Source organism: Nymphaea colorata, chromosome 8 (assembly GCF_008831285.2).
Source record: "Nymphaea colorata isolate Beijing-Zhang1983 chromosome 8, ASM883128v2, whole genome shotgun sequence".
In the NCBI taxonomy this organism is placed as follows: domain Eukaryota; kingdom Viridiplantae; phylum Streptophyta; class Magnoliopsida; order Nymphaeales; family Nymphaeaceae; genus Nymphaea; species Nymphaea colorata.
Window position 1 is genome coordinate 14722618 of NC_045145.1, and position 18841 is coordinate 14741458.

The 18841-nt window shown below is 39.3% G+C and overlaps 2 protein-coding genes and 1 pseudogene across 6 annotated transcripts; all 3 read right to left on the reverse strand.

The window, feature by feature from the left end:
• Window positions 1-2057: 2057 nt before the first annotated feature.
• LOC116259173 (uncharacterized) lies at window positions 2058-7124 on the reverse strand. Of its 5 annotated transcripts, none has more exons than XM_050079209.1 (6): window positions 6977-7124; window positions 6475-6555; window positions 5372-5608; window positions 5157-5253; window positions 4086-4272; window positions 2058-2142 (listed from the first exon to the last, which is right to left on the reverse strand). In XM_050079209.1, exons 1-6 carry the CDS (start codon window positions 6998-7000, stop codon window positions 2124-2126), a joined length of 645 nt encoding a protein of 214 aa, XP_049935166.1. In that variant the 5' UTR covers window positions 7001-7124; the 3' UTR covers window positions 2058-2123. The 5 variants fall into 5 exon arrangements, with proteins under 5 accessions (XP_049935166.1, XP_031492706.1, XP_031492708.1 ...); XM_031636846.2 differs by having other exon boundaries at window positions 2094-2280; XM_031636847.2 differs by having other exon boundaries at window positions 2137-2280; window positions 5372-5605.
• A 1118-nt stretch (window positions 7125-8242) lies between these two features.
• On the reverse strand, window positions 8243-11858 carry LOC116258694 (ubiquinol oxidase, mitochondrial-like; annotated as a pseudogene).
• Window positions 11859-11955: 97 nt separating this feature from the next.
• Window positions 11956-17556, reverse strand: LOC116258695 (ubiquinol oxidase, mitochondrial-like). Its single transcript, XM_031636015.2, has 4 exons — window positions 17041-17556; window positions 16786-16914; window positions 12915-13403; window positions 11956-12342 (listed from the first exon to the last, which is right to left on the reverse strand). Exons 1-4 carry the CDS (start codon window positions 17401-17403, stop codon window positions 12283-12285), a joined length of 1041 nt encoding a protein of 346 aa, XP_031491875.1. The 5' UTR covers window positions 17404-17556; the 3' UTR covers window positions 11956-12282.
• Between the last annotated feature and the right edge of the window lie 1285 nt (window positions 17557-18841).

The following is an 18841-nucleotide window of genomic DNA, read 5'->3' on the forward strand; positions in this document are numbered from 1 at the left end:
TTTTGGTTTTTTCATATTTTCTTTCAATGTTCAATTTTTTTGATCGGAATGGCCACTCGTTTTCTTTTCTTCCTTTTATTTGTTTTGATCAAGCTCAACAGACCAGATCCTGAAATTTGTCCCTGCTGACCTGAGCGTTCTTCTAGTTTCTTTTTTTCTTTTTTCTTTTTCCCCTTTTTCTAAAGGTTTTTGATGAAGATGATGGAGATTGGGGAGAATGGGCATGATGAAGATAAAAGCTCCACTCTTCTGAATATGATTCGTTGAGGATACACTGCTGGCAGAATCGAGGGTCTTAGCCATGGCTGAACGTTGGGGTTGGTGTTGCAGGCATTGGGCGGTCCGTCCATCCGTCCGGAAGAGAGGTCTCCAGTTGAAGGCTGGTCCGCCCCCGTCCGGTAGGTCAGCCGGAAAATGGCGGGTGGAAGGAGCGGTCGGTGAGGAGGTGAAGCTCGCCGGGGAAGATGCAGAAGCGACCGTCCATGAAGATGCCGAAGGGACATTCACAATCGTGCGAGAGATGGGAAAAAAAAAAGAAAGAAAAAAAAAACCGGATAAAATGTGATGTGTGATCATAAAACTGTAGATTTATCGACAGATCCGACCCTCGGGTCTTTAACTCCACGGTTATCAAGCACACCCCTTTTAAAGTTGAAAAAGAAATAGTTGAAATTATGTTGGGACGACAAGTTTGGCTTCTTCCCGTCTCTCAAACATTTGTTAACGTCAGACTCTCTCTCTCTCTCTCTTATGAAAAACTCTCTCTCTCCAACACCTCTTTTTTTTTTTTAGCTAAAAAGAAGTTTGGCATTCATTAAAAGTTTCAATTAGGTTTTAGCAAACTGCCAAACTTGGTGTACCAAAGACATGTCTATGGGCAAAGCTTAATTTCTTTATAACCAGGTTCGGCAACTTCAAACTAATTACCCTGTCTTGATTTATATAACTTTTGATTGTCGAATCGAAGCAGGCTATAAAACAAACTGGAAGTCACCAGATTAATGTCGGTATTAGTTGTCACTATTTCTTATTTTAAGCATAAGGATATAATTTTATATTTTTTTTGTTGAATCTGAATCGGCTAGATATAATGAATCCGTTAAATTCGCTCCAATTTTCAATTTTATTACACTCATAAAGATAAAGCCAAATTTAGCATGTCTATCGTAGCTAAGCTATCGTTAGAAATAGAGTGCGCGACCATTAATTTTTCCCTTACCTCTTTGACTTACAAGTTCTTTTTGTCCAAAAAGTCCACTTGACCGCCCCTCCATAATTTTTATATCTTTAATGTATGGTAATCTAAAAAAATAAACGTTCAAACATGTCACCCTACTTCTTTTACAAAAACTAACCTTTTTTATGTTAGGAATGTAGAATGAGAGTGACATGTTGGTCTAAATAAACAGTACTTCTTACAAAGCCTTTCACTTTTGCAAAAAATATAAAATACCTGGTATTATCTTCTTTAAGTTCAGATAAAAAAAAATTCTGGGAAATCTTATTATGAGAAAAAAAAACTTGACATGGACAAATGTAGTGATATTTTAATGTTTTTCCAGAAACAGTTGAAGAAAAAACGATAGGAACGCGATTTAGAATGTAAAAGAAGGAACGTATATGAAATATTAAGCCTACGGAAAAAATATAATAGTTTTTCATAATGTAACTAGATTTAACAACATATGGTAGTTTGATAGATGTTATATATATACAATACGATGTTCAAAATCTATCTCTTCGCTTGTTAATCTAAAAAGTGAAAGCAAAAATTTGTATCCGTCACCTTAAAATTTTTGGTTAGTGAGTGCCGTCCACCCATCTTGATTCTTGCATGTGGTTGAATAGAGCTGGCAGTTCATCAAGAATGTCGTGTTTTTACTATATTTTTAGCTAGTAATAAACTTTTTGCTTGCTACTCATCATACTCGATTCAGCGATCCAGCTGGATGACCTGATTGGCAGACCGAGGTCGACGAAGAACCGGTAAAGCTCTGGTCTATAGTTTGCTGGTCCTCATCCATACTCTCTCACACACAATCAAGTGCCCTGAATGATTGAATCATCAGAGACCGGAGCCGGCAGCTACCGAGTGCCTTAAATTTCCAGATATGCAATTGCGTTTACGGGCCTTGGGCAAATCTACAACAATATACAAAGAAATTTGAACAAAAGCATTCAAACAGTAGACATGGCCACTCTTAGAAACGAGAGAGGCCTTCACTGATCTTATTTACAGTAAGAGTCAGGTAAATCAGCAACATCGTCCCTAAGCTAGACCTGCAAGAAAAGGTAAAGAGAAAATGCATTTTTCAACACCTTGCATTCAGAAATTAAAAGTGAAAGCAAAAAACATAAAGTACTTCAGGTTGAAGCTAAGGTTCTAAAAACAATGTTGTAAAACTCGTATCGTAAGTCGTATCGGTCAGACTTTAAGATAAGTCGTATCATAACAGTATCGTAAATTTTTTAAAAATAATAATAATAAATCAAAAAAATTAAAAAAATCAAAAAAATCATAAAAAATCATAAAAAATCAGAAAAAATTAAAAATAATAAATTCTTCGTAGAAAACATGTTTTAGTCTTTTAGATAATGATAGACTTATTATTTTGTTAAATGCTATAAACTTACGCGTTGACGGTTCATCATTCATACTTCATAGACATCAAAATTCATAACAATATCATTCTTTTTCATCTTCATCTTCATGGTTTAAAAAAACCCCTTTCCTTCCAATGGGAATCAGCCACCTACGCACAAATCCATTGTTCAATAGATGATTTCACGGTGAAAATCGATGATTTCATCGATTTCCCTCTAAGGCGGTACAATCTATAGATTAGAAATGAATTAGGGGTGGGTTTTTATAAAAAAAACTCGAAAAAATGGAGTTCAAGCCTCCTTTTTAGAAATCAGCCCGTATCGTACCATACGGGCCGTATCGCACCATACGGGCCGTATCGCACCGTATCGTACGATACGGGGGCCCGTATCGCACGTATCGTACGATACACCCCCATTTAAGATACAGGGGGTGTATCGTATCGTATTTTGTAAACGATACGGCCTGTACGATACATACAACACTGGTTAAAAGGAATACATGAAAGAAATATCTGGAATCTAGTAACATGAAGTAGGAAGAAAAGAGTTAAGTTTGCTTATAGGAACTACAGATTGAAATTTAAACTTTGTTCCATCAAACATGAGATATACAGGTTTCCTCTCTATTTGATTGTTCTCCTTAATTTGTTTTAGCACAAACCTTAGTGCAGTGAACATCAATCAGAAGCATGCACAGATTTTTTAACATGATTTGCCTTTCTCCAAAGTTGTACTCAAAATACTGAAATTTAAACAAAAATTCCTAGTACTGTGGGCCAGTATCTGCTTGATCCAAACAAATGTAGGTAGAACTTTTCATTCTATGAAAGCTAGCTATAGGACTATTTCACATTTATAAACAAGCCAAATAATAAAAATAACATATTCCAAGATTAAAACCGTGAAGAACGAGTATGCACACAAACACAAACAGTAATGATCATAATGATTACAAATGAAAAATAAGATCTTCAGACTGAATAAATCAACTAAAAGAAAGCACATAACTAGTGAAAAATTTATTCAACTGGTGATTGCTTTTCCAAGCACAAATAAGCCATTATCCAGAATGAAGCTATCAGTTCATTAAAACAAAAAAAAGTCACGGTCAATGCCTCATTTGTTATATGATTGCTTTGTGTAGGAAAAATGTGATGCTACCAATAATAGAGACACTTAATCCTTTACACGATCTTTCTTTTTTTTTTTTTTTTTGGGTAAGAGGAATGGCGAGTTGCTAATGAATCAAAGAATAAAAAACTAAAGTAGTTTTACTTATCCTATTTCTGTTTAGAACTTAACCTGTTTGTTTCAAGCCTAAGTACCTATTCCCTTAAGTCACTCAGTAATTTTTGCATCCAGTAATCAACAGGAGCCAACTTTTTGTTCTTTTCTTCTAAGTTTTTTTCTAACATCACGGGTTTCATATATGCCCTTGAACAACAAAATGCGTGTACTTGTAAAGGTGTGAAACTCACAGTGTTGCAAAAAATAAAAATATTTTCCTTGGATCATGCTGAGCGTAGAACTTATATGTCCGCCATTTATCCTTTCCAGTGTCATAGGACACAGACTTAGAGCTGCCATTTGTTGAATATAGAGGAATTATCGGTTGTGTGGAAGAGCACCATGGAAGTAGAGAACTGCATCTTTCTAGTTTAAATCCTGCATGTAAGAAAATACCCATTAATGAAGTGTTCAGCATATGCGGTACATGTTTTATCATCCTACTGACATTTATGTAAGCTTTATAAATCAGATAAACTGAACAACATAGCAAAACACAGTTTAAAGTTCAAACATATGTATAAGAATAAACCATCTCACTACTGATGAAAGGAAGAGATGGTGTAGCGGAAATAAGCCATAAAAAGGCATGATCTATTTGAGGGAATGACCAATCTATTAGTTTGCTTTATCAATATAGGCATCAACTCACAGTAAGCTTTTCAATTCTGTGACAACCAGTATAGAGACCATAATTTCTAGTTTACAGATAAGATATCCAATAACAAGTCACAAACAATGGATAACCAAAAATGCCACGACAAGCTTCTGACCAAGAAATGCAAACTGCGTGCTTGCCTCCCCAGATCAATTAGAAATAAACATTCTCATTTGTTTCTATATGAATTGATTCCTGTTTTAACAATAAGAACCTTTCATTGATAAAAAGGGAAGACAACAAGAACCCAATAACTGAAGGCCATCAATGCCATTATAATTTTTTATTACCACTAAGAAAGATAAGGCTGTTATTTTATTTTTTAACTAATAGACCTTCATCTGATGTTTTACAGATTATTAGATATACCTACTCCATAAGTTCTTCGATTGATTGACCTATTCGATAATTCTAAAAAATAATTATTCAGGCCTTACTAGTGGAAATTTGAAAACCATGCAGGTACATTTGAATTGTCCAGTTGATATAAGACTTATAGAGGCAGTACAGTATACAAAGAAATTAAGATGCAATCTGTTATCCAACAGTGCTGGTAAAGCAAGCGTAAGAATTTATAGTAAGTACAATGGTGGCATCCCATTACCTTTAGAGGTGCAATTCAGCAACATCATCCCACTATCTGTTAGAAGTTGAATACTTCTCCCTCCAACCGGTAAAGAATTTGCTCTTGTTAAAACTTTCTAAAAAGACAAAATTAAATAAAAAAAAAACTGGAAGTATAAGACATTCATCATAATTGTTTTAACATTTCAATGGTGAGAAAAAAAAAAAAGCAAGGCATATAAGTATTGTGGTTACAGTAAGCATGCCACCATCAGTTATCTTTGGGATATTGCAAGATTCAGAGCTGCACTTAGGAGTAACAATCTGATCGCTTTCATTCCCTTCCATAGAGCTGGGAATAGAACGACAAATGTGATTCTTTGATGGGTATAGGACTCTTAAAGGGCTCAAGAACGCCAACTCAGAAAGGACAATTGGCTTGGAACTGCCATCCTCAGAAAACAATGGTATTCCTGTCGGATCTTCAGCCTGCTGAAACAAAACATCAGAACTGCAGCTTCATAGATCAATAAAACTGTAATTTACTATTAGATGGCAGAAATGAAAAAGTCCCTCATAGTTCTAGTTTTCATAAAATACCACCATAATTCATGGCAGCATATCCATGATACAGACAAATCTGACCTTCAGGAAGAAAAACTGGCCCGCTGAATATGTTTTAACACGATCCATGTGCTATATGATCCCCATTTGATTTTAGCCATTTTTAAAAGATTTCCTTGTTTGCATCGTGATGCTGTTAACATTATCCAAATTTGTTTACCGTGATGATTAAACATGATCTCGCCTAACCAATATACAATTTAGCGAATCTAAAACCATCCACATAATTAGATCCAACATTTGATGGCTCGATCGATGGAAGCAAGAGTAAGGCATACTTTCTAATTTAACACGTGTGAAAGCCACGTGCATGTAAGAAGTATTTTTCTCCCAGATCCATCTAAATCAAAGGAATGATACCAATAAATTTCAGCAAATATTACATTCATTGTTCATAAATGCTGTAAATCATGGATATCAGGTGAGTGGCAAGTTTTGTCGATTGAATGAAGATATCATAGATGCAATCGGATTCTCATAAAGAAGACGACATCAACGTTTTTCTTTCTCTTTTACTTTTACTCGAAAAAATTTCCCCTGTATTTTCGACAGGAGGAGGAATCAAACACACAATGAAGACATCTTTGGGTCAGAAGAAGGTTAAACCGTCGTTTGCTTTAGTTGCCCAGTATATCAATAATGTCTCTGAAACCATTAATAGCAAAAGGCCGTCATATGTATCCAAAAACCTCAAGAAAACCCACCAAAAGTGAAAAAACAAACAGCGAAGTTACCAGAAATGTGCAGTTTTGATGAAGACGGACACACTGCCCACACACCGTCATGCCATGAACTCCACAATACAACAGCATCGCCTAGGAGTTAAAAAATAGACAACACCCATTATCCGGATGAACCGATACGTTCGGAAAAACACACAAAAAAAAAAAAGAAAAATCTGCCATCTTCATAGAAGAACTGGGGTCGTCCTTCTGCTACTTTCGTAATGAAACAAAAAAAAGGAAAGCTGCCTTGAATCCGTAAGAAGAAAAGGGTAGAGTTATAGATCCCATTTGCATATAACTTTTTTCGTTTCTGAGGAACCATTTTCTCATTTGAAGCAGGTGGTTTTGTAATGACAGAAACATAGAGACACCTCACAGTAACATCTTCGTTAATGGAGGCAATGGGCTTCCATAACCAGCCATTGAACAGAGAGACTGTGACTCCGTGTGTGAGTGCGGGTTCTAGAGGTTCTGGAGAGTACACTGGAGTGTGGGTAACGAGAATGCTCACCTGCTGGCAGTTGCAAGCAGACATTTTTTGCGATCACCGACGCACTTAGATCTCGTCTCGACGGGAGAACGACGATCACGGATCACAGAGACAGAGGGAAGAGGGTGGGGGGCAGAGAAGGCGAAGCTGCGGTCTGTAGTTTAATGGGGTGCAGAGGAGCCGTACTGGTGTCTCTGTGATCTCCAAACCATTACCGAAAGACTTTTATAGCCCTGGCCTTCGTCAAAATAGACACGGAACTTTCGAAGTTGGACCCAGCTCCATAAAACGGTACTATTTTATTTAGGGCGTGTTTGGATGCATGAAAAAAAAACGGCGTTTTGAAGAGAAAATGCTATTTTGCTTTCAGAACTCCTTACGAACGGTTTGAGTAAAGAGAACTGGTTTTTGAAACTCCGTTTCACAAAGGATTAAAGAAACGAGTCCCCTCAAGTTATTGCCCTATTTTTTGCCTCCCCACCCAAACACACAAACAATGTTTGTTTTACAAAAATTCCTATTTTTACAAAACCAATTTTTTTGAAAAACCATTTTCTTAATGTGTCGTCCAAAACGCTATCTTAATGTTTTCAAGAAAAATCGAATTGGATGTAAAACCCTAAACTTACAACAAATTTTTATTATGCAGCTAGAAGGAGTGACTATGTTCCTTAAAACCTTTTGCCACCCGTTTTGACTATGGGCTATTTATCTTAACCAAATGGCTTCAAAGATGGGATTTCTTTGGTCTTTCTTTTCTTCTCACCAGAAACTCTTTCGAATTGGATCTCTAATCGAAAGCCCCTTAGAGCGAATAGAGTCGTCATTCTGGGCTGTGTGGAAATCGAGGCCATCCATATTTTCTATATTTAAAAAACATAATAAAATTTATTTCATTTAATTAAATTAAATCAAATTAATTAATGTCACCATGACATGATGATTACTTGTCTTAATTTTTTTTTCTTCTTCCCTTGTGTATGTGTGTATGTTTTGTTTATATTAACCATCAATCACTATGGAAATTGGGGAGGCATGACGAGAAATGGTGCCCTGTAGGCATCCTGTAGCCACAGAAAAGATTGAATAGTCCAACGGGGCCCTGTAGGCACAGGGTGTACAACTAGATGACAAGAAGGGTCACGGGTCTGGATGTGAGTAAAAATTACCAGAACGCCCTTGGACTAGACGCCGCCGCTGTAGCCTCAATTTTCAAAGCTTCGCTTCCTTCCTGGATTTGGAGTTTGGTACAGAGTAAGTTGTAAAAAACAGAAAATTCCGATCGCAACAAGTATAGGTAATTGAGATTAATATTTAAAGTTACAAGCCAAGCCTTCTCCACAGGAAGCGGCTTCTAAAGTTTAAAAATCTGAAAATGCTCTTGAGCGAACCACCAGCCTTAATTACGCCTAGAAATCATACAAATTTCCCTCCAAGTAGCAATCTTCTGGCAATACATACGTACCATGCAAGGAACATTTTATGCTTCCGAACAATTGATCAGCAAATGAAAATACCCATAAAATCAATGGTGGCCGGGGATTCTTTGAGTTCCTTCCCTTGATAACGAATATCCTGCCACAGATTAAACAGAAGAAAAAAGAACTTATTTAGATTCATTCACAAGACAGGTCCTTAATTCATTGAGCAACGCAAGGCTTAGTTTATCCGGTTCATCTCATCACAGACTTGTCCATATAGCCAGTGATCGGAACTTGAGGAGCTCGTCAAGCTTGAACAGGCGAGGTATCTTGATTTAGTAGCGAGCTCTTGTTTTTTCTTCAGAATCTAGCTAGAGCTATGAGCATAGCTGTGGCTCGATCTGGATGAAGTGATCGCTTCTTAAAAGATAGATGCGAAGTTACAAACACGGACACATGAGAAATAAACGGAGACAAAGTTCAAGGAACTCACGGAAGCAAAGTGATTGATATCGCGATGGTGGGCTTCGTCTGCTCTGATTACAAGCACCACGTCCTTGAGCCTCGCATCCTTCGGCAGCCTCCAGTGATCTATGGCAATGGCAGGTGCTGGAACGTTAGGGACGCCCCCACTTTCAATGGCCTCAAAGAACTCTGTGTAAGAATGGACCGACGGCTTCCTCCTCGAGGTAACCCACGAATCTGTGTGCAAGCTTTGGATTGAGCAGGTAGAGAACGAAGTAGGCGTTGAAGAAGACGCCCTGAACGGCCAGAACCAGCAGTCGTTCGTACCACTTCGGCTCCACAATCTCCACCATCGTCATGAGGTGCATCCTCTCGTTCTCTGCTTCTTCAAGAAGCGTCTTCATCCAGCCACCGCTGTGCTCGAACCTCCTCAGTGACTGCAGGTGCAGAAGCATGCCTCCCACCATTCCCGGCACGGCTGCAACCGTCTCCAGCATCATGGCATGGCACCCATATCTTCTCTGCGCCACCATTTCGAACAACGAAATCAACCGCGCAGTCTAAGATTAGTTAGTGAAATCCAAACACGGGCACCTCATGTTTACTATAAATTTCGTTGTTCTCATGCATCAAAGCTGAAAAGCAAAAATTCTTGAAATACTTTTCCTAGTTGTTATTGGATTACTATAAATTTTCCAACTTCTTTTTATCTCGTAAAAAAAAAATCTATTTTTTACTGCAAAATTTTCAACGGCTGCACAATTGAAAATGTTCCCTTTTTCACCCAATCAAACACCCCTAAATGGAAACACTTCAATTTTCATTTAACATGTTATTGCATGGATCAAACCGTCTGCGATGCTTATGCTGCAAATGAAATGAAGTGAAGTTTTCCTGAAGAACTAACCATAATAAAACACGCGTACATTTTACATATTGTTAAAAGAAACGTCTTAGTTTTCGGATCATTAACGAAACAACAACCATTCGTCATTAACCTTAAAGTTTGCCTTAATATAATAAAAAACTAACATAATTTTAAAAAGGGCAACCTATAACTTTATTAGTTTGTATTATATTTCTTTGATTATATCCTGTAATATTAAGACATGATTAATTATATCCAAATAAAATATTTTCATTAATATTTAGGTGGTACTTTTTTATTAGCGTAAAGCGGCTCTTAAAGAAATTTTCATGCTATTTTTTAGACGGGAAAATAGTCAAAATTTAGTGGTTTAGATTACATTTTCAAAATTAATCTTGCGATTTCTTCGATTGAACAGTGAATGGGAAGGGCATCAAGAGAAGTTCTCTAAATTTATTTGGAAAAAGAAGGTAATACCTGAAAGAAGATATCAACTGGAATCCAGAGGAGTTTCACCGTCCGATAAGCCAGTTTATCAAAGAGTGTCTTCGGCACATGGTGCTTGGAGAGATCGATCGTCACATCAGCGGTGTACGCGTCGGATGGCTGCAAAGTGTTAGAGAGGAGGAGAGATTCAGGCAAACGGAAATTGTACGGACAACTGGAAGGCTGAAGGAGGGTGAAGGATATGAGCCGGAAGATGAACGGACCTGGAAACAGTTCCAGGGCCAAACAGTCCCGTCCTGATCCTCAGTGATCTTCGACGGCATGATCCCCCAGTAACTCGACACGACCGTGCCTGTCGCCGGCCGGGATTCCACTTCGCGCTTCGTTGTCTGCGTGACCGAATTCTCTCCCTCCTCGGCCGTCTCAGCCTTCGCCGGCTTCGGTGAAGCGGAACTAAACGGGCGGTCCCAGGCACCAATCCGGAAGAAGGCGCAGCAACCGATCGTCCCGAAGCGGCATGCGATCGCCTGATCATAGGAAAAGGCTGTGGAAAAGTAAGGAGCGGAGTTCCGGCGATATCGGAGTAATTGAAGCATCAGAGAACTGGTGATCCTGGAATTCATCTCTCAAGAATTTGCCTTTCACTGAGAACCGTAGAACCAGAGATTCAGTTCATGCAGGTAAAGTTTGCCTAACAAAAATGAACTTAATAAATATAAATATGCATTAGTTAGCAAATACTGACATACACACATGCGCATGGACACCCAACAATCGACGCTGTATCTCGAACAGGTAAAGCTTGAAAAGTCTCCAGCCGCCATCAGATGGAGTTCAAATTTGCTTCAGCTTTGACAACATAGAGTTACTTTTTCAGATTTACATTGAAAACCAGAGTCCAGTATAATTAGTTCGGATTGTGTCTAATATCCACATTAAAATTTGTCTATAGGACACTCCCTTGAACTCATCAAGCCAGCATATATAGCTGAACCGGGTGCAACTCATTTTGTAACTCTATGGCCTCAGATTGTTTTTCATTTAACTAAACAAGTTTGATAAATCATCAGCATCCCTTGGCAGACCTGAATCATATTATGCAAAAGAGGACATACCTCGCATCGAACTCTAAAACTCTTCACAACTTAGAGCCAACACCCAGCAAGATGGAGGAAGCTCTTGCTGGCACCATGAGCTGGGTCATATCAGGGTTCACGTTTATAATTAACTTCGGCCAAGTCCGTTCACAATATGACAAGGTTAGGTTCGCCCAAGAACTTCCAAATTGAGCAGACTGAGCATTTGCCTGATAGACGGTCCAAACAAATCGCGTCTGATTCAAAGATTTTGTGAATTTTTGTCATCGTTTGTTCTACTAGGTCTGGTTTCAATCATTCTTATATACTTTAGCTTGCTCATGCTTGCCAACTTCCAGCTTTGTGCTCTTCAACAGACCTGACGTCATTGACTAACTAAAATGCTTGAGAACCAGGAATGCTTTTAACTTTTAATGGTTATAAGTAGGGCTGCAGACGGATTGCAAGAGCAAAGAACGCATCAGATGCTGAACCAGAACTGACTCCAAATCACTAAAAATTGACAAAATTCTCAGACCGGATCCAGATCACCGGCAACCCTATAATTATAAGGTAGGGATGAAATGAATATATGCCCATAGCCCTCCTTTTGACCGAAAGCAAGGGCCACATTTTCTCCAGGATTTCTCAAGAAACCTAAAAAATTTAAGATATATAGCGACATGTGTATTCATAGGCGTAACTTTATAAACTGCACACCACTACAGATGAATACATGATAATTCTACTAACAACACAAGTTCCAGCTATAAATGATAGACAGAGGGAATTCATAACCTCGACCACTTTAAGAACAGGGGATTGATAGCCAAACCTGATTGCCCTTCCATACAACGTCGCAACTCTAGAGTTTAAAATCTAAACATGTTTTTGAGCAGCCACTAGTTTTATTTACGCTTTACAACAACAAGAGAATTTCATAGTATTTTCTGACATTCGAATGGCAAATTTTCGTGGTCATAATACGTGCACGCCACACCCTTCTGATAGCAACCTTACCGGAGGTACCCAAACAAAAATTCTCGATAGTCAATGGAACCCAATGGGGGCCGGGGCTTCTTTTAGTTCCCTCCCTTGATAACGCAAATCCTGCCATAGACAAAAACACGAATGAGATTCATTCTTGAAACATAGGTCTTTTCTTGAGCAACGCAAGACTCGATCGTGCCTGCTAGCAATTAAAGTATCACAGCCGGGGCCTTCTAGGCAAACGAAGCAGCTGTGACTTAAAACTGATTCATCTCGTCACCGACTCGAACACGTAATTTATGAGAGAGCTTGATTGGTTGGTCGATAGGATTTAGGACTCAGATACACACAGCAGAAAACATCACCCAACTAAGCAGTCCGATCCAATTTTCTTTCTCAGACTAAATGGCTCTGAATTTGGGTTCATGATCGGACAAGGCCAAGACAATGATTGGTTGGTGGGATAATTGAAAGCCAGTGACGGGATCCGCACGGCCGGCACGGTTGATTGCCATCTCATCACAGCCAAATCTCGAGCACATCATATGGTTAAACTGTTCTAATATCTCCACTGTCCACATGTCACGCATCAGAGGGAGGAGATGTTAGAGCACTTTAACAATGTCATTTGGCACTTTGTAACGCTGAGTCATAGGGCGATAGCAATACGAGCAGAGAGGTAAAGAACTCACAGAGGCAAAGTGATTGACATCACGATGGTGGGCTTCGTCTGCTCTGATCACAAGCACCACATCCTTGAGCCGGGCATCCTTCGGCAGTCTCCAGTAGTCTATAGCAATGGCAGGCGCGGGAACATTGGGAATAGCCCCACTATCTAAGTCCTTCAAGAATTCTGTATAAGAATGGATGGCTTCTTCCTCAAGGTAGCCCACGACTCTGTGCGCAAGCTTCGGAGATAGCAGGTAGAGAACGAAATAGACATTGAAGAAGACGCCCTGAACGGCCAGAACCAGCAGTCTTTCGTACCATTTCGGCTCCACAATCTCCACCATCGTCATGAGGTGCATCCTCTCGTTCTCTGCTTCTTCAAGAAGCGCCTTGATCCAGCCACCGCTGTACTCAAACCTTCTCAGTGACTGCAAATGCAGAAGCATGCCTCCCACCATGCCCGGCACGGCTGCAACTGTCTCTAGCATCATTGCACGGCAGCCATATCTTCTCTGCAGCACCATTTTGAACAACGAGACCTCAGTCTACGGCTGACCCATTGAGTTATATTGAAAACTAATTAACATGTGGAAATAGCACGAGAGAGACGACATCTTAAACATTAGAGATGAAGAATGGATGACATTTAGCATCTCAAAGCCTCTTGGCCATGCCACCAGCAGCAAGCACCGACATTTTTTTTCCCTTCATCCATTGATACCAAAATTACGACAATATGGTCAAGATACTCGGATCTTCCTCCGACAGAGATGCTCCTTGAAAATACCATTACCAATCCCTTTTCTCCTCTCTCCAAGAGGAACTCTGAATCAATAGTTCAAAATAATTGGCGAAGTTATTATAATTATTTTTACGATCAAGATTTAGTGCGATATGCATTAACGATTAAACCATTAAATATCGGGCTCTTCCTAGAAGCGTGTATGAGAGCGTCAGCAGGTGTAGATCAGGCAAAAATATATGTTGCACTTTTCAGAACAGACCCCATTGCCCTGTTAGACTTGTGCTGAAATGTTTCACCTGATCTCACGTCTCAGCCCATGAAGCCATTGCCCAGTGTAGACCCTAATACAAGACGAAACGGAAAGGGATTGAAATTGGCTGTAGCAATTTTCCTTCTTTCTCAAAATCACTAGTTTCTCTACTTCCTCCCCACCCAATATGTATATATATGTATATATATATATATATATATATATATATATACATACGATGCTGAGAAAAGCGGAGGTTTCGGAAAATTCTTACACTGAAAAGGTCTTCCACTTTTTCCATAGATTAACCCCTTCAAAATGAGTTACCTAGTTTTGAAAGCGTCTCTGTGTACGCACTGGTACATTTTAGTGTTTGTAAAATTTCTTCGTGACATCACCCGAAATGGTTTATATTTTATATGTTCAGTCTGGAGCATACAACTAGGCCGAAGACTAAAAATTGCACTCGTAAAAAAAACAAAAAAGGTGAATGGAAAACCCTTTCTGGCCAAGGGAAGGGGAAAGTAGCTTCTGGATGTGCCCCTACCAGTTTATATGGGCACCTTTGGGTGGGTAGAACACTCGGAGTATGTTTGAGTCACTTGAACCATGCCAGTGGTAGCCATAACGGAACCCAAATAACAGAACGCGTTTCCTCCTTTGTTCATTAAGGCAATGCATTTTATATATCCCCTGCCATTCCGTCGAATTGGCGGAACCCCTTACCCCTGTTGCTTCTTGCCAATCATACTCTCAGTAAATATTTTTCTCAGAAACGTTATTTGTAACTCCCAAAATAGGCTTTGCTAAATGTGGGCCTTTTAAGTAATAGAAGCATAAGCTTACTAATTTATAGGCAAATGATAATCTAGACCTGATCATGACCATGTCAAATTCAAAGTAGTCCAATACTATTTTTCATGTTGCACTTATCATATAAAATTAGTCTGTTTCTGGTATATCGGCAAAATATTTTGCAAAACACTGGACCCACACCAACTAGGCGTGCAGCTCGTGGGAGACGCACCGTCCACCCAAAAGACGAACCCTTGCCCTAACCATCATTCCAAGAGAGTATTTCCAGAATATCTTTTGTCTTTGGTATACAATGAATCATTGATGGATATTTACGCATCACAGTCACCACATTTAAATGGTGATTGCAATCGTTACTTTAGGATCCATTTTAAATTTCTCAAGATATTTTCGGTTGCAAATCACTATCACAACACGTTCTCTGTCGTTACGTAACTTTTTACCCTAAACGTTGGCTGGCTCTTAGCCATAAGTGTGGGACGACCCCCTGCCCCTGGTAACCTGATGATGCTAGAAACATGTTTACTACAAAACGTTTTAACATCTGTCCACCTTAATAGTCGTTTAATGTCCATATACCATTGGCGTTCATCCAACGACATAAAAAGGGTTGAAGCGTGTCAAGTTGAAGACCAAGTCCCATGACTATATGTCCTTCGCATTTTGGTCTTCCTAGATTGGTTAGGCAAGCTTAGTCGGATTTCCTTCTAAAGGTTGCTTGCTGTTCAAGAAAAAATCATTTTCACAAATATCAATTGTAAAGCTTTTCTCACGTATAATACGACAGATAATATGATATAAAATAGATCATACGATATAAAGTTGTTTTTCTCTAGAAATCTTGATAAATGTTTAAAATGTAAAAAAAATCATAAAAATAACGTGAAAACTATAAAAATAAAAATTTGGTAACAGAAAAATGTAAAAAACTTGTAAAAATGAAAAAAGAAAAAAAAATGAAAATGTGAAAATGAAAATTTTTATATTTTTCATTTTAGCGTTTATTTCGAAAAAAGCATTTTTTCCTTTTTCCTGTTTTAAATGTTTTTTAATACGCTTGTTCCAAATGAAGATGTTTTCTGTGACACTAGAAAAAACATCAGTAGCATGGGTTAGTTGGAAAAAACTAAAAGGCCAGAAGCTCAATATCCAATATAAATAAATAGATTTGAGAACTTTCTCAATCGACTGTTTGATTGCTGACTTTTTGTTCATTAAGCCCTAGGCTAGTTATTTCCTTGCTTTGAAGACCTACCCAGAAAAAAAGCTCCTAAATTTAAACAAGTTCTTTACTTGGAAGTAGAATACTCTTATGAGACACTAGTGTCTCCCTATTCGCTTTTATTATAAAAAGACTTATGGCTATCTATGAAAGACCAGCGCTGCTGGCTGATCAATTCATCACGCATCACAGGACTTGGATCGTACCAGTTTCCCACCTACTCATTAATGACTGCCCCTAAGAACTCTGCTGCGCCTTCAGACTCAGATTCACAACCCTGTGAAGATTGAGGCACCACCAAAATTTTGACTTTGATCTGTCCTCTACAGAAACCCTTTTCATCTGATTGTCAGTACACAGTACCGATGAGAGTACACCAAACTCAAGTAGAGGCAACTGAGAAACTTGAAAGTACAAATCCTATTGAGGAGAGTACATGGCACCACCGTTGCTTTCTATCAAATCACTCCTTGTGGTTCAGGGAGGGTAAGGTTGTTCGTTAGTATGGGAAAAAATATTTTTTAAAATATTATTCGATTAATATATGGGATGAAGCTCATTTTGAGCCATCCCAACTCTTCGTTTCGCCGCCCAGAACTTGTCCCTTTTTCTCTGTAGGCAAGCAGAGATCATGCAATGGAGCAAGACGGTGGCTGGCTATTGCCATGCCAGGTGAACCAAATTATTATATGGAGATGCGATCCACACGTGGATTTTCCTACTAGTAAGAAGGCAAAGAAAGGTCTTGCTTGGCGAGGCTTCGGTTCTAACATTAAACGAGCAAGTTAATAATGCGGCAGAAATTAACGAAGAGAAACTTTCAGATTTACTTGCAAGAAAAAATTAAAATAAAAAATCTACCTGGAAGAAGATATCAGTTGGAACGCGGAGAAATTTAACCGTCCGATAAGCAACTTTGTCCAAGAACGTCTTAGGCACATGATGCTTCGTGAGATCGATCGAGAGATCGGCGGTATACGTATCCGAAGGCTGTAAATCATTCGAGAGAGAGAGGGAGACAAACAGAGTCTCAGGCGATAGGGAATTGCATAAACAAATGGAAAATTGGAGGGAAAGAATGCGAGGGAAAATCATGGAGCAGAAAAATTATCAAACCCGGAAGCAATTCCAAGGCCAAACAGTCCCGTCCTCCTTAGTGATCTTAGACGGCCTTATCCCCCAGTAACTCGACACGACCGCGCCGGTGTCCGGCCGGGACCCGACCTCCCGGTTCACGGTCTCGGCGATTGATGTCTCCTTCTCGGCCGCATCCGCATCCGCATCCGCCTTCGCCAGCTCCGGCGCCGCGGAACCGAAGGAGCGTTCCCATGCATCGACGCCAAGGATAGAGCGGCGACCGATCGTCCCGGAACGGCGTACAATCACCTGAGAAGAAAAGGCGGTGGAGAAGCAGAGGGCGGAGCTACGGCCGTGGCGGAGGATTTGAAGCACCAGAGACGTCGTGAGCCTGGAATTCATGTTCCAAGGAATAGCTTTTCACTGGGGACAGTAGAGTTAGGGTTTTCCGAGATGGGGAAATAGGCGGGAGCGGTCGGAAAGAATGGAGATTCTTTTGTGAGGGTAGATATCAACGGCGGTTCTGCGTAAGAAAGAAAGAGAAGGATGAAGTAAAAGACAGACAGGCGCTTCCCAATTAATGGGACACGGGATTACGTGGATGATTGTCCAAAGTAGCTCCATTCTTTTGGTCAATTGCAGATAATAGCCCCTTTGATTTCGTTACTTGGAAAACCCTCAGCTTGCTGTTTCGTTTAGTCAATGAGTCTATTATTGATAGCTTTGGATTTAGATTTCAACAAACCATGGATGCCAATATTGGATCTCAAAACCATGGATGGCTGCAGAGCACAATCAGGCAGTTCATGGATACTAGCCAGGGCAAGATCCAAGATCTGGCCTGCAGTTGCTTATGTAAGCATGCTAAGCGTTTTTTTAGATTTAAATCAGATATCCGATCAAAAAAAAATCGGAAGACATGGAAAGAAATTGGATTAAATTTGAATTTAAAAAATGACATCCGAATTCGAATTCGGACATCGGATAGAATTCTGATTAGACTTATTTCTAAACGAATATCCTAGATGTAATATGCTCCTGGCTCCTATATTATGGAAATTGGGGAAATTCTGATTTAGATTTGAATATGAATATAAATTGGATTTTGAATATGAATCTGGATATGATTTTTTTTTTATTTGTATTTGAATCCAAATTCGAATTTGAATATGTAAATAATGAGTATGATTAAAAGTATATCCAATCAATTGACAACCTGAGTTATGGGAAATTAATAAATTTACCATGTAAAATTTACAAAAAAATTCACTTGACCTTCCCTCCAAGTTTGATTAATTGCCTATTGCTGGTAAAAGGAATTTGCTTCACCCCTCCAAATGTATTTTACAGTGCGAAGGGCACCTTCTCCGCCCTCCAATCCAAGGCAAGCATCTCTTCGCTTTGATGCAAACACCGAACAGTTGCCCACTGCAATCTTTGTTCCAAAATCATCCAAAACAAAAGAAAGCATATGCCTTCTTTTTGGAAAAGTGTTTTCCTTATCATGCTGCATGGTGTCATGTAATGGTGCTCGGATTGTTGTGGTCGTCGCCATCCTCATCAATAAAAACATATCGTATAACGGGCTTATCATCCCACACTACTTGATCACCAGTGTCCTAGATAATTTATCTTCCACTCAATTCTTTTTCTCGTTGAGGTTCGTATGGGCTAGCATATATTCGCGGGGGACATGGAATTTTGCAACCGATCATCAAAGTGGGGGGTCCAATCCACAACCCAAAATGTAATCGGAGCTGGATGGATTTCATTCATTCCCCTACCTTCTAAAATTTCCCTTCCCTACACCACAGCCATATGATTCTTTGCCAAGAATAAC